The following is a 14322-nucleotide window of genomic DNA, read 5'->3' on the forward strand; positions in this document are numbered from 1 at the left end:
CTGGAGAACATGATCAAAGTTCACACAGATGACTGTGATCAGAGCAATGTTACATGGACTCCACAGGATTCAATGTGAATTGTACCAGAGACCTTTATTGATCATTTTGGCTCTCACTATACAATCTTGAGCATAGAGCACACACCTACACATTAGCATAATTAGGCAAGAACAACCCAGACTTTTACATACACCACACCTTGTTTCTCTCATTAACCAGATGTCCACTTATCTATCCTTCCTCAGATAAGGTAGCCAGCAGCTGTGGGGATCAAGGCCAGCATTCAGTTGTTATTATTCTTCTCACGTTGCATTCCCACAGAACAGTTTCTGGATAATCTGCTAAAGGGCTCACTGCTTTTGAAGCTTTTTATAATTGCAAAAATCACCTGTAATTCTCCTTCCTGAATACTATCCCAGCCTTTGGCTCAGGTAGGATGGCTGCCATCCCTATATTACTTACAGCTGTAAGCGTCAAAATTTTTGTTCATATGACATTCATGCAACAGAAAAGAGCAATTTGACTTCCATCTCCTCTCAGCCTGCCAGAACTGAGACAAATGCTTGATCCAGAGGCTTTACAAAATTGTTGAATTATTTAAACATCAGAAGTATAAAGCAACTATTGTATCTGTGTAGCTGGAATGTGTTGTACCTGAATAGCAATTTTATCAATAGCCAAATTGCACTTTCCCATTTGTTGAGATTAGAAAGACCTACTGAAATTTATCAGCCCCATTGTGCTCTTCCAGATCTGCTTATGGGTTACGGCTGCAGCTCGTCAGATACAGAAAATCAGGAAAGCTTATTTCAGACAAGTAATGCGCATGGATATAGGCTGGTTTGACTGTACATCCGTAGGAGAGCTGAACACCCGGATTTCTGAGTGAGTAATCTAGAAAAATACATATGCTACAGAGAACATTTTGTATCTCTTCCCAAACACAACCCAGTGCCAACAGCTAGGCGTTTGACAAGCACCTTCTCAGCGACGAGGCTGGTGAGAGGCCTTGAGCACAGCCCTACAGGGAGAGGCTGAGGGAGCTGGGATTGTTTAGCCTGGAGAAGAGGAGGCTCAGGGGTGACCTTATTGCTGTCTACAACTACCTGAAGGGTGGTTGTGGCCAGGGGGAGGTTGCTCTCTTCTCTCAGGTGGCCAGCACCAGAACGAGAGGACACAGCCTCAGGCTGCGCCAGGGGAAATTTAGGCTCGAGGTGAGGAGAAAGTTCTTCCCTGAGAGAGTCATTGGACACTGGAATGGGCTGCCCGGGGAGGTGGTGGAGTCGCCGTCCCTGGGGCAGTTCAAGGCAAGATTGGACGTGGCACTTGGTGCCATGGTCTAGCCTTGATCTCTGTGGTAAAGGGTTGGACTTGATGATCTGTGAGGTGTCTTCCAACCTTGGTGATACTGTGATACTGTGATACTGTGAAAACACAGTTATGTTCCTGGGAGCAGAGACCAGAATGATCCCCTCCTCTGTCTTCAGAATGACTTGTCTGTCAGTAAATGTGTATGATGTGTATGAGGGGGAGGGGGGGACTTTTTTGCCAGTTTATCCTGTCCTTCCCTTCTCCTCCTGTGTGATGGTTTGGGTGCTACCCATCCCCCCACACTTAATAAAATCACCCAGACTAAACTCAGACCATCTGGAAATTGAATGAATCTTTATATTTACAGCTTAGCACAATATACAAGCAGGTATTTGCAACATATACAGCTATAGACAGAAATATACACGTTAAAAGGTAATACAGAAACTCAACAGCCCTCTTAGAAACCAGGAGGGGCTCCCAACCACCCTTCAACCTCTCTTCCACCCCTCTACCTTATCCTAGACTTTGTCTTATGTTCAAGCTGAGTTCGGAGGGTCAGCAAGGGGGGTTAGAAAGCAAAAGGATTAGTCAGGCAGCAAGTTAGGGAGAGAGAATTTCATGCAGCCCCAAAAGCCAGAGAGAGACTCTGTTATCTGCGTTTGTGTTCTTGTTCCTATACATCTCAGCAAGCCTATGAGTGCAGCAGATATCACCATTGTTTCCTTCTCACGTCCTATAATCTAATTCCTCTCGCCTCAGTATCCCAGCTAGGCTCAAACTAGCACATCCTGTCTTCACTCCTTTTAGAGTGACCTATAATTTGCCTGCACACTCATCTGAGGCTGGAGGTGTGGGTTTCATACATTTTCTTACTTCCCAAGAAATGAAAATTACATTACAGGCACACTTTACCTTTCTTGGCTTTAAAAGAGAAGAGTGAGCCTTAATATTCTGCTAAGGAAGGTACAAGCACCTAGCTTCAGAAAAGGACCCAAGGTAGATGGAGAAACCTTCCTGTCCTGGCTAAACTTTTGAACCTGAGAAAGGTGAGGTTTAAAGCTTGCCTCTTTTCTTAGGGGCTTACAGCTGTTTAGAGCTGAAGGCAGCTGCGCAGTGAGTATGTTGGCTCTAGGTGGCTCCCTCATCTCAGTCGTGCATGCAGAGGAGTCACTATTGCACAGGATTTTTCTGTAGTTGAAGGGGATTCGATTTGTCTTTATTTACTGCTCAGCAGTATCTAGAACTTTCTGTGGTGTTCTTTGTATGAAGGATAAATACTAAGTGCAAGTTGCTGTGAAGAATTTCTCTGGCAAAAGATAAGAACTGAGGATGTATTTATTTAATAAATAACTCTTAGTTCTCTGGATTTTCTTTTTTGATCAGTGTTGTCTTGTGCCTACAAAAAGCTTCCTGACTGCAAAACAAACAAACAAACCCCAAACTAACCAACCAACTAAAAAACTCCCACCACTCTCCAGAAGAAATATTAAAACGTTTTCCAATTCAACACTTAATTTTTTCAATAGAGGACTGTAATTTCACTTAATATATCAATCAGCTAACAACTTTGCACTTCAAACCACAACACTGCTTGCTTCTTTTTATTCCCAGAGCTCCCAGGTCTTCTAATCTCAGGTGTGAAGCAATGATCAAGAGTGGCTTTAAGACTTTTTTCCCTCTGTGTTGGTAATGAATCAAAATAAAGAACAAATGAAATCTGCAGCTGCCTGGGGGCTGAATGGTGTTAACTGCTGCATCACTGTCCCCCATGTGATAGAGCTGTCATGTTTTCCCCCTGACTCCAGTGATAAAGTAGTCCTCCAAAGTTTTCCTACTCTCCATCTTGTATAGAGAAAAAAATGTCTACCTCGTTATTACCTCCCCAGCTGAGGGAGCTGGGGTTGTTCTCATTGCTGTCTACAACTACCTGAAGAGAGTCTTTAGTCAGGTGGGGGCTGGTCTTTTCTGCCAGGCAACCAGCAACAGAACAAGGGGACACAGTCTCAAGTTACGTTGAGGGAGGTGTAGGCTGGATGTTAGGAGGAAGTTCTTCATAGAGAGGGTGATTTGCCGTTGGAATGGGCTGCCCAGGGAGGTGGTGGAGTTGCTGTTCCTGGAGGTGTTCAAGAAGACTGGATGAGGCACTTAGTGCCATGGTCTAGTTGATTGTCTAGGGCTGGGTGCTGTGTTGGAGTGGATGATCTTGGAGGTCTCTTCCAACCTGTTTGATTCTATGATTTAGAGAAAGAAAAGGGGAGATAGTGGAAGATGGAGCTAGAAGACAGTCACAACTTTCTTCCCCGCCAGCAAAGCAGTGCTGTACATTCTCAGTGCTGGATGGGTTAAATGCCATATCAGCTATACTCTTTTTCCACTATCATACAACTGCATCCAACTGGGATATCTCTGACTCCTCCTTTGAATCAGCTGAGGGACAGTAGTAAAAACCAGTCAGTGACAGAGTCTGCTGGCAGGACAGCTTTTCTGGGGCAAAAGCCCAGTAGCTTTGCAGTATTCATGCATTCTGTGATTGAAGTCTTCATGCCTTGTATGATTGTAAGGACACCAGATTTTCTCTCTGTAGCCCAGGGTCTTTGTAAGGGGTGAGGGTGGAATGAATTGGGATGAGAAGGGCCCATTTGCAAGAGCAGCTAACCCAAATGTGAAGAGTGCCAGCAACACAAACAAAAGATATGCTCACCCATCTTCTGTTGGATTTTATTGTTTTGTTTTTTCCTTTTGTTTTTTTTCTTTCTTTTTTTTTTTCCCAGTGATATTAACAAAATTAATGAGGCTATTGCTGACCAAGTAGCAATCTTTATCCAGCGCTTAACCACCTTTGTGTGTGGATTCCTACTAGGATTTATCAGTGGCTGGAAACTGACCTTGGTTATTATTGCAGTTAGCCCTCTGCTTGGAGTTGGAGCAGCTGTCTATGGCTTGGTAAGTGAATTGTAAGAGGTTTGTGTTGAGGTATGATGGACAGGAATGGTCATACCATTCATCTGGGAGAATTGGTGGATGAGAAGGTTATTAGACTTCTTTAAAGTCAAGAGAGGCTGCTCATGGTCACAGTGCAGTGGAGGAGGGGATGGTGGGGGGGGGGGGGAAGGCAGGCTTTGTTTCTGTTTTGCTTATTCTGATTCCCAGAATAATAAACTCTGCATGTGTCAGCATACCTTTTATTGGATCTTACAGACTGATATTGTGGTTGCTGAGATTAAAACCCGGCCTGTAAAATAGTTGAAGGCTGCTACTTAACTTGTCCTTGTTCCTGACAGCTGCTGTGTCCTCTCCCAGTTGTTTCCATTTTGCTCCTCCATCTGCTCCCTATAAACTCCCTGTCACTGTGCAGAGAAAGGACAATGAAGAGAGAAACTGCAGCATTCTCTGCACTCTCATCTTCTCTCCCAAATCTGACAGGCCTGGGCAGCTCCTGCACTACACTCTCTCATACTCTGCTCTTTGGCTGAGTTCAGCCCTTTGCTGTCTCACTTTGAGACACTTTGTCCCTCACAAAGTCAGGGACACTTTGCTGTCATTTTGCTATTAAACCTCTAATGTAGTTGACTAATTTCTAATTTTTCTGCTCTTCTTTAACACCTTGTGCTGGCTGCAAGTAGATGACATGTATGCTGACTCAGTGTAAAGTAGAAGAGTGGAATCCTGGCAGGAAATGAAGGAAATTCCAAAATGCCTCTTTTCTTCACTTGCAACTTCTTTTTTGAGCACATTCCCCTTTTTGCTTGCAATTTTCTCCTTATTTCTCTGCCACATCTCTTTCCATTCACATACTCAGTGTTAAATTCAAGTTGCCTTATCAGTATTTGCAGCCCAACTCTTTGGTTTATACCATAATGAAAACAGACCTAAAGTCAGTCTAGCCTGATTTCCTGCCTCCAAAAGTGGTTCATTGGGGCAGGGTATTTGAAGAGAGAAAGCAAATAAGAACACTTTAGAATTTCTAATGATATGTCATTCCTTAGCTAACGTGGTATCTTTATGTAGAATTATAATGGCTACATTTTCTTCCATCAATTTGAGCATTTTTTTTGGAGCCTAAATAAGCTTCTGGCATCCAGTGTGCTCTGGGCTGCTATGAAGAGATCTGTTTCCTGTCAGCTTAACTAATAAAGTACAGTGGTGGGCAACATCTGTTTCCATCCTCCCCAGTCAGTATCATTACTTCTTATTCTGGAAGCTGGGCTCTGCCAGAGTAACTGTTCTTGTTGATTAAACTCCCAAATTCCTCCACCGTGCACTAACCCTCAGCCTGCAGCCTGTTTAAGCCAGTTAGCAGCAGATAGAGAGGGAGAGAATGAAAGCAAGCACTGACAGCTGCTCTTTCTAGCTACTTGCAGCAAAGCTGTTGGCTAAGGGACTAACTGTTCTGCAGAACATATGCTACAGAGGTATACGCCCTAGTACTAGACGACAGAAGCCTTTCAGTGAGTGGCATGCCTAACAAAGGCCTGCTTGGAGCAGAGGTGACCTCATGCAAACTAGACAGCACAAAGTGACAGCATTTCTTATGCTTTTGCAGGCTGTGGCAAAACTGACAGGCCGAGAATTAAAGGCTTATGCAAAAGCTGGAGCTGTGGCTGATGAAGTGCTGTCATCCATCAGAACAGTGGCTGCTTTTGGTGGGGAGAAGAAAGAAGTTGAAAGGTTTGTTTGGTCAAATCGTAATGTCTCTCGTTTCTTTTTCCTGTGGCTTTGTAATGCTGTAATGTACTCCGGAGTCATAGCATCTTGTCCCTGAATTCTATAACAAGGAACACATTAGCTTTGAGAATTATGTCCTTGTATGTTGCAGAAATCTAGATTTCCAATAACATTACATGTGCAAAACCAGTTTCATAATTCAGTGAAAGAAAACATCAGCAATGTTATCTTCAAGTCCTTCCCACTTGCAGGAACACACTGCCAAATTTCCCCCTAAACATTATCTGCTTTGTCACTTTGGCAGCACACTTGAAAACTTGGAGTTTTTTCAACCTAAGTAAGAAAACCAGTTCCAGTGAGTCATAACATGATTGAAGTCTGTTTCTGGAGGCATTCAAATCCCACCTGGACATTATTCCTGGGTGTTTTAATCTAAGTGATCTTGCTCTAGCATGAGAACTAACCTAGATGATCTTCAGAGGTCACTTCCAACCCCTACCATCCCATGACTGTGTGATTTGATGATGTTAAGCTAAACATTTATCTTAAATTCATTTAAAACATAACACGGCCGCAGGATGTGCTCTGAAGCATTTGCCAAATTCTGGAATCCTGTCACTCTGCCAATATCCTAAACCCCACGGTAAACTATCTGCAGTGAATGTGTTTTTTCTTGGTTATTACACTAGAACATAGAAGGATTTTATGATCTGGGAGCACTTCTGGTTTCGGTGCTGGTCTCTCGGGTCACTGGCAGTGTGAGGGCAGTTTTACCCAGTAAAGCATATGATTAGAGGTCTTGGGGCTGATTATAGAGTGAGAGATGCTGTAGTTAGGTCAGTAGCCAGCCATTGAAGATGCCTCATTTTGTTGCTCTTTGCTTGTCTTGAATTTTCTATGAAATCCATTTCACCCCCTTTTATTTTCATGTCTTTCTACAGATATGATAAGAATCTGGTGTTTGCTCAGCACTGGGGGATTCGAAAAGGAATCATAATGGGATTATTCACTGGTTACATGTGGCTGATAATTTTCCTGTGTTATGCATTAGCCTTTTGGTATGGCTCTAAACTTGTCCTTGAAGATGAAGAGTATTCAGCTGGCACTCTTCTGCAGGTATCCATTTTAGCCTGATGCAACTCCTGTGGGCTGTTTCATAAGATGTTAATTATGGAGCATATATTTGTAGTGCTTTGGCATCTGGTGGCTCAGTGGTAACCAACATTACATATATCTTTTAAAGATCATTGCTTAATATATGTATGAAAGTTTGTGACACAATGGGATGGGTTTTAAAATAATAAATCTAAGATTTGGAATGCTGTAATAAATCTGAGATTTGGAATGCTGCCTATTGCAATCAGAACAATGTTTTTATTTGTGAGTGTGCTACAAAATTGTCACAGGGTGAAACTGGCTTTCTCATTTTGTGGGGCAGTATCTGGCTTCTGGGATGCAGGCTTCTCTGAAGAGCTCACTTTGTGATGAAAAATCCCATTGTGATGAAGAGAAAACTAACCAAAGAAAGTTTAATCACATCTAACCCTTTTCATGAACAGTTTCTATTCCTTTGACTCACCATTTTTTGTCCTAATTGCTGACCCAACTGTAGAGATGGTAGAGAATATGTAAACATATAAGCTGATAAACCCACACATGGCTGTGGCTCCTGCAATGTATACAAAGAACCATACTAACCTTGTTAGCTTTTACAGTAGCAGTGAGCATGTTGGGAACATGCTACCTGCAGAAACTGTTCACCTGCACTGACAGAATAATGACACCTACAATAATGACTTATCCAGTGTTGGTAGTAATCCCTACAGTTCAGTTTCTCTGTCAAATGGAGAAAAAATTTTCTCTGTAGCTGGTACCTGCTCCAGAAGTAAGTTTGTGAGTTATTGTATGAGACAGGAACTGCAATATACAAAGTAAGCAGTGTTTTAGTCTTCTTTCTGGTTTTGAATTGTTGTAGCCTTTCATCTGCTTATTGGTGATCATCTCCAAAATAATCTGCTTGCTACCAGTTCCAGCTCTTGTTTCAAGGGACAGGAACCAAGTCAAGTCGAAGTGCCTTGAAAATATATCAGTGACACCTCAGTGGGTGCACATGGTTTTAAGCTGACTTATTTCAGTGTGAAAGCAAAGTTGTGCATGACAGTGAAAATCCCTTCTAAAATGTATTTGTTTGCTTTCCTGTGGACTAATTTTGCTCATATGGTGAATCACTGCAGCCCAGCTGATGCAGAAATCATCATTAAACCGCTGTAATTTGATTTGCCTTTCCAAACTCTGAGCTGTAACAAAATTGGGACACTGTAAGTTCTTAATTTCTTTTTCCACTTCTTTAGGTTTTCTTTGGTGTTTTAGTAGGAGCTTTAAATCTTGGACAAGCATCTCCTTGTCTAGAAGCCTTTGCCACTGGCCGTGGAGCTGCAACAAACATTTTTGAGACAATAGATAAAGTAAGTAATGCATGTTAAATGTCTATCACTTTGTAGTGGAAAATTAAATAAGGCTCAAGCATTAGCAGTTTAATTACACTCATTTGTCTTCATTTCCACTGTATATTAAAGAAAAACCAAGCATGCAATAGAAAGGTCTAGGGCCAGGAAGATGATCAGAGGGCTGCAGCAGCTCTGCTATAAGGACAGGCCACAAGAGTTGGGGCTCTTCAGCCTGGAGAAAAGAAGGCTTTGAGGGGACCTTGTAGTACCCTTGCAGTACCTGAAGGGGGTCTACAGGAGGCCTGAGGAAGGACTATTTAGAAGGTCTTGTAATGACGAGAGGTAATTGGTTTAAACGGGAAGAGGGGAGATTTAAAACAGATGTTAGGAAGAAGTCCTTTACAGTGAGGGTGGTGAGATGCTGAAACAGGTTGCCCAGGGAGGTTGTAGGTGCTCCCTCCCTGGAGGTGTTCAAGGCTAGGTTAGATGAGGCCTTGAGCAAACTGTTCTAGTGGGAAGTGTCCCTGCCTATGGTGGGGGTTGGAACTGCATGAGCTTTGAGGTCCCTTCCAACCCACACCATTCTGTGGTTCTATGACATGCACATGGGCTCAGAGATGGCATTGAACAGGGATTTCACCTGGCCTGTTTCTGAATAATGAAGTTTTTCTTCTTGCTCTCCTTTTTCTTTATGTAAGATTACTGATCAGTGTACAGGCAAGCAGTAAAGCCAAACCCTCACCCTCTGGATATCATCAAAAGATATGGCTCTATTGGTATTAGTGGTGAAGGCAGCCTCTGTCACCTGTCCCAGAGCAACCCTGAGTTAAAATGGGAACACATCAGCAAAGGCACTGTAGTCATAAATATTAATCACAGTATTATGTCAACAAGTATATACTTGAAATAAGGCTGTATGAGAAAGTCTGAGAACTGCTGGCATTTATTGATGAGTATTCCTTTCTCTATCTGTATACATTTAATGGTTGGCAAAATACTGCCCATTTCTTAGCAGTATGTAGTATCCCTGGTCATTGACAAGCTTTATGGTGCTAAAAGATCTGTAAACTCATTAAAGTGCTGCTTGTCTTTTACAGAGTACATGAGGGTCCATAAAGAAGGCTAGAAGGGCTGTGGTAATGCTAATGGCCTTTTTAGTAACCCTTCAGTGTTCTGTAATAATCATAAGACATATGCTTTAAAAATGTACTTCATAAGGTAAAGCCCTAAGATAAAGATAAAGTTAAGATAAAGTGAGAAAGCACAAAGAGTTGCAACAATAAGAATTAATCACAAAATTCAGGATAAGGCTGACTCAGATAATCTTAGGGTAAAAAAGCAAAGTGAGGTTTCATCTCTTTAGAGAAAGGGTGACAAAATTAGATCCATCTGCTTGCTGTGTCTGTAAATCTGTGATTATGCATTAAAAGCACAGCTCTGTCCTGATACAGGTTTTCTTACATTCACTAAACTTACAGCCATGCTGAGGTTCACATTTGCAGAACCAGTGAAACCTTTCTTTAGATCTCAGTATCTGAGTGTGCAGAGTCCTGCATCTGGGAAGGAATAATAATCTGCACCAGTACAGGCTGAGAGGTGATCTGCTGGAGAGCAGCCCTGTGGAGAGGGACCTGGGAGTGCTGGTGGATAACAAGTTAACCATGGCACAGCAATGTGCCCTTGTGGCCAAGAAGGCCAATGGGATCCTGGGGTGTATTAGGAAGAGTGTGTCCAGCAGATCAAGGGAGGTTTTCCTTCCCCTGTACTCTGCCCTGGTGAGACCTCATCTTGAATACTGTGTTCAGGTTTGGGCTCCCCAGTCTAAGAGGGACAGGGATCTGCTGGAGAGGGTCCAGCTAGGAGGATGATTAGGGGACTGAAGGGCATGGTTTATGAGGAGAGGCTGAGGGACCTGGGGCTGTTTAGTCTGGAGAAGAGAAGACTGAAAGGGGATTTAATAGATGTTTATAAACACCTGAGGGCTGGTCAGGAGAGGGGGGACAGGCTCTGCTCACTTGCTCCCTGGGATAGGACAAGGAGCAACGGGTGTAAGTTGCAGCACAAGAGGTTCCACCTCAACACAAGGGGGAACTTCTTTACTGTAAGGGTCCCAGAGCACTGGAACAGGCTCTCCAGAGAGGCTGTAGAGTCCCCTTCCCTGGAGACTTTCAAGGCCTGTCTGGATGCATTCCTCTGTGATCTGTGCTAGATTGTGTGGTTCTGCTGTGGCAGGGAGGTTGGCCTCGATGGGTCCCTTCCAACCCTGCTAATATCCTGTGATCCTGTGACATGGTTTTGTGTGGTATTGAGAATATTTATCTACTGCAGCAGTGTTGGCTGTTGGACAGCAAGTATGTAACACAATCAATTCTATCCTAGAAACCCTCAATTGACTGTATGTCAGAAGATGGCTACAAGCTGGATAAAGTACGAGGTGAAATTGAATTTCATAATGTTTCATTCCATTATCCCTCCAGACCAGATGTAAAGGTAATTATTGATCATCCCTCCTGTGAATACAATTGCTATAAACAATTAAGATATACTGGTTCTGCCAGCAATTTCTTGACTTTCAGCAGTTTGCTTTCCAGAAGCACAGACTGCTGTTTATAAGTAGAGGAAATAATTCTTCCATGCAAGGATTCTTACCATCCTGCTTATTTTACCATTCTGGCAGAGAGATCCATTGTCATATATACTCCTTGCTGCTGAACAGAAACTCATAGCAATCTCAGACAACTTTACCTGCATGCAGCTTCTCTTAGAGTCAGTTACACACTTGTATCAACATGTGCTAGTACAGGACACAAGGTAATAAGCTGAGTGGTGCAAGGAGATTTTATAAAACTCTTTCATTGCTGTGGGGATGTGGCAAGTGACCATTAAAATGCTAGCAAAAGGTACAGGAGCACTGACTGTATGCCCCATTATTTCTCTGATTCTGTGTTTGAACTGACAAGTTCTGCTTGGAAAAGCATAGTAATGGACAAGCAAATGAGTGCTACTGCTTCTAAAGTATGGTTTTCCTACTAAATGTCACTGTTAGATATTTATACTGTAACAGGCATTCATACTACGTGTACAGTGCTCTTTACAGGCAATTCATTGTCAAGTTCTCCAATGATAGTGACTTTAGCTCCTAATGATGAATAACAGGAACAAAGTTCCATCATGGCAAGCAGTGCTCTGCATTTATAAACTCTTCAAATATGTAAAAACAGTTGGCTTGCTTTCTCCTCTTTCTTGATAGTACTTTTCTGAATGTTGTAAAATTCCATTGGATCTCCATTTTAAGATACAGAAGCTGGTGAGAGGCCTGGAACACAGCCCCATGAGGAGAGGCTGAGGGAGCTGGGGTTGTTTAGCCTGGAGAAGAGGAGGCTCAGGGGTGACCTCATTGCTATCTACAACTACCTGAAGGGAGGTTGTAGCCAGGTGGAGGTTGGTCTCTTCTCTAAGGCAACCAGCAATAGAACAAGGGGACACAGACTCAAGTTGTGGTGGGGGAGGTATAGGCTGGATGTTAGGAGGAAGTTCTTCACAGAGAGTGATTTGGAATGTGCTGCCCAGGGAGGTGGTGGAGTCACCATCCCTGGAGGTGTTCAAGAAAAGCCTGGCTGAGGCACTTAGTGCCATGGTCTAGTTCACTGCCTAGGACTGGGTGCTAGGTTGGAGTGGATGATCTTGGAGGTCTCTTGGTCAATTTTATGACTCTACGATTCTAATATACTCAGTTGTGTGACTCTGGGATAATTAGAATGGATAGATTTCCTTTTTTCTTTTTCCTCTCCAGATTTTGGATAACCTCAATGTGGTTATTAAAGCAGGGGAGACAACAGCCTTTGTCGGAGCTAGTGGAGCTGGGAAAAGTACAACAATACAGCTCATTCAGCGTTTCTATGACCCCACTGATGGCATGGTGAGTGTGGCAGCCTAGATGGTTTCTCTCTATCCTTAGGGACTTGAAAGAAAAACATGGTTTCTTCTACAAGGTAGGAAGGAAGACTTCTAACTTTATTTTATTTTCATCTTTTATTTCTGAGATGCGTGAACTATCCTTTTGTGCGTTTCAGGGGACTGTTGAACAGTCTTATTAAAAACATTTATGCAAAAGAGACAATACAAATGCAGTGGTAAATCTGAGTGAAAACTAGACCTATAGATATGATAATTCAGAAGTGACATAACTTCTTCTATTCTGGAAGACATAGTATTGAACATTTAATCATCATCCCCTAATATTGCTTTAGTATATGCAATTACCACGCAGGAATGGATTGGCTAAGAATATGAATAATGTCTATTAACAGTTTGATTTAGTTTATGTGTCCCCAGTTGGCACAACTCACATATGTGGAGACCCATACTTGAATTTATCAATGACAAAGAACTGATTTATTGTAAACATTTAATTCTGGTAATTGCTTTGCAGCTGGTATTATTTCTGAGGGCAAGCAAAAAGAGGTGTTAGGAAATTAAATCAAAGAGCACAACTCCTAAGCCCAAGAACTAGCACATACTACTTGCATTGCTCTGCATTCTTTTATATATGCAAGCACTTTCTTACCCTGGCTATGGGCATCACACACCCTTCATTTCCATTGTGTCTTTGTCTCTGAACTGGAAGGGATAATGTCTCTGACTTTGTTTTTGGGGGTCCATGTTTTGATTGGCTTCTGTAGGTTACCCTGGATGGCCATGACATGCGTTCCCTTAATATCCAGTGGCTACGGTCACAGATCGGTATTGTTGAACAGGAGCCAGTGCTGTTTGCCACCACAATCGCAGAGAACATTCGCTATGGTCGGGACGACGCTACCATGGATGACATAATCAAAGCAGCCAAACAGGCCAATGCTTACAATTTCATCATGGACTTGCCACAGGTATGCTGTGCCTTGTAAAATGTTTGGCAGAATTTCATGGGAAAACAGAGAAACCTTTTGTTCCTCCACCCATGCAGCCATTTGTGCTCAAGTGGAAGAGCAAAAGATTCATGTAGATAGTAGAAAGCAACCTTTCCTTTGGATAGAGGTAAGGACATATTACTATGTGAATGTCATCAAGTTAAAAGAAAAACAAAGCAGATTGAGAAGAATTAGTTTCTCAGGTGTCATGTGCACACCATTCAGTATCACAGAATCATAGAATCAACCAGGTTGGAAGAGACCTCCAAGATCATCCAGTCCAACCTATCACCCAGCCCTATCCAGTCAACTAGGCCATGGCACTTAAGTGCCTCATCCAGGCTTTTTTGAACACCTCCAGAGACAGTGACTCCACCACCTTCCTGGGCAGCCCATTCCAAAGGCAAATGAGTCTCTCTGTGAAGAACTTCATAGAATCAACCAGGTTGGAAGAGATCTCCAAGATCATCCAGTCCAGCCTATCACCCAGTCCTATCCAGTCAACTAGGCCATGGCACTAAGTGCCTCATCCAGGCTTTTCTTGAACACCTCCAGGGACAGTGATTCCACCCTGGGCAACCCATTCCAATGGCAAATCACATGCTACACAGTGAACCTGATTGACAGAATTCAAGCACTATTAACCAATATCAGTATGTAATTTTTACCCTCCATCTACGCATCTCCAGGCTTCCAGGAAACTATTAACAAGAAGACTATGTAAAAGTCCCTGGAAATGGTGAATATAATTATCCTGCCTCCTTAGATGCTAGGCTTTACCTATTTAATTCTTTATGTGACACTACCTGAGTATAATGGCCATGAATCACAGACACATTAGTCACAGGCCATCAGCAGACAAATCCAGCTCCATGGAAAGTTCACTGAGGAGTGATCTGATAGAGAGTGGACAGGTGTTTCCTCTGCATGTCAGCTTTTGCTGATGTAGTAGTATTGAGTCAAACCAGAACATTTCACCTTTTTTTTT

At 42.7% G+C, this 14322-nt stretch overlaps 1 protein-coding gene across 1 annotated transcript in view; it reads left to right on the forward strand.

Moving 5' to 3' along the window:
- ABCB11 (ATP binding cassette subfamily B member 11) overlaps positions 1-14322 on the forward strand; it is a 48201-nt gene that overhangs the window by 13807 nt on the left and 20072 nt on the right. The window contains exons 7-14 of the mRNA XM_064163506.1: positions 753-886; positions 4087-4258; positions 5859-5983; positions 6922-7096; positions 8332-8445; positions 10807-10917; positions 12221-12346; positions 13110-13313. Of these exons, the coding sequence (XP_064019576.1) occupies positions 753-886; positions 4087-4258; positions 5859-5983; positions 6922-7096; positions 8332-8445; positions 10807-10917; positions 12221-12346; positions 13110-13313 (1161 nt within the window). The remainder of the gene's footprint in view (positions 1-752; positions 887-4086; positions 4259-5858; positions 5984-6921; positions 7097-8331; positions 8446-10806; positions 10918-12220; positions 12347-13109; positions 13314-14322) is intronic.

Source organism: Pogoniulus pusillus, chromosome 2 (assembly GCF_015220805.1).
Source record: "Pogoniulus pusillus isolate bPogPus1 chromosome 2, bPogPus1.pri, whole genome shotgun sequence".
Classification (NCBI taxonomy): domain Eukaryota; kingdom Metazoa; phylum Chordata; class Aves; order Piciformes; family Lybiidae; genus Pogoniulus; species Pogoniulus pusillus.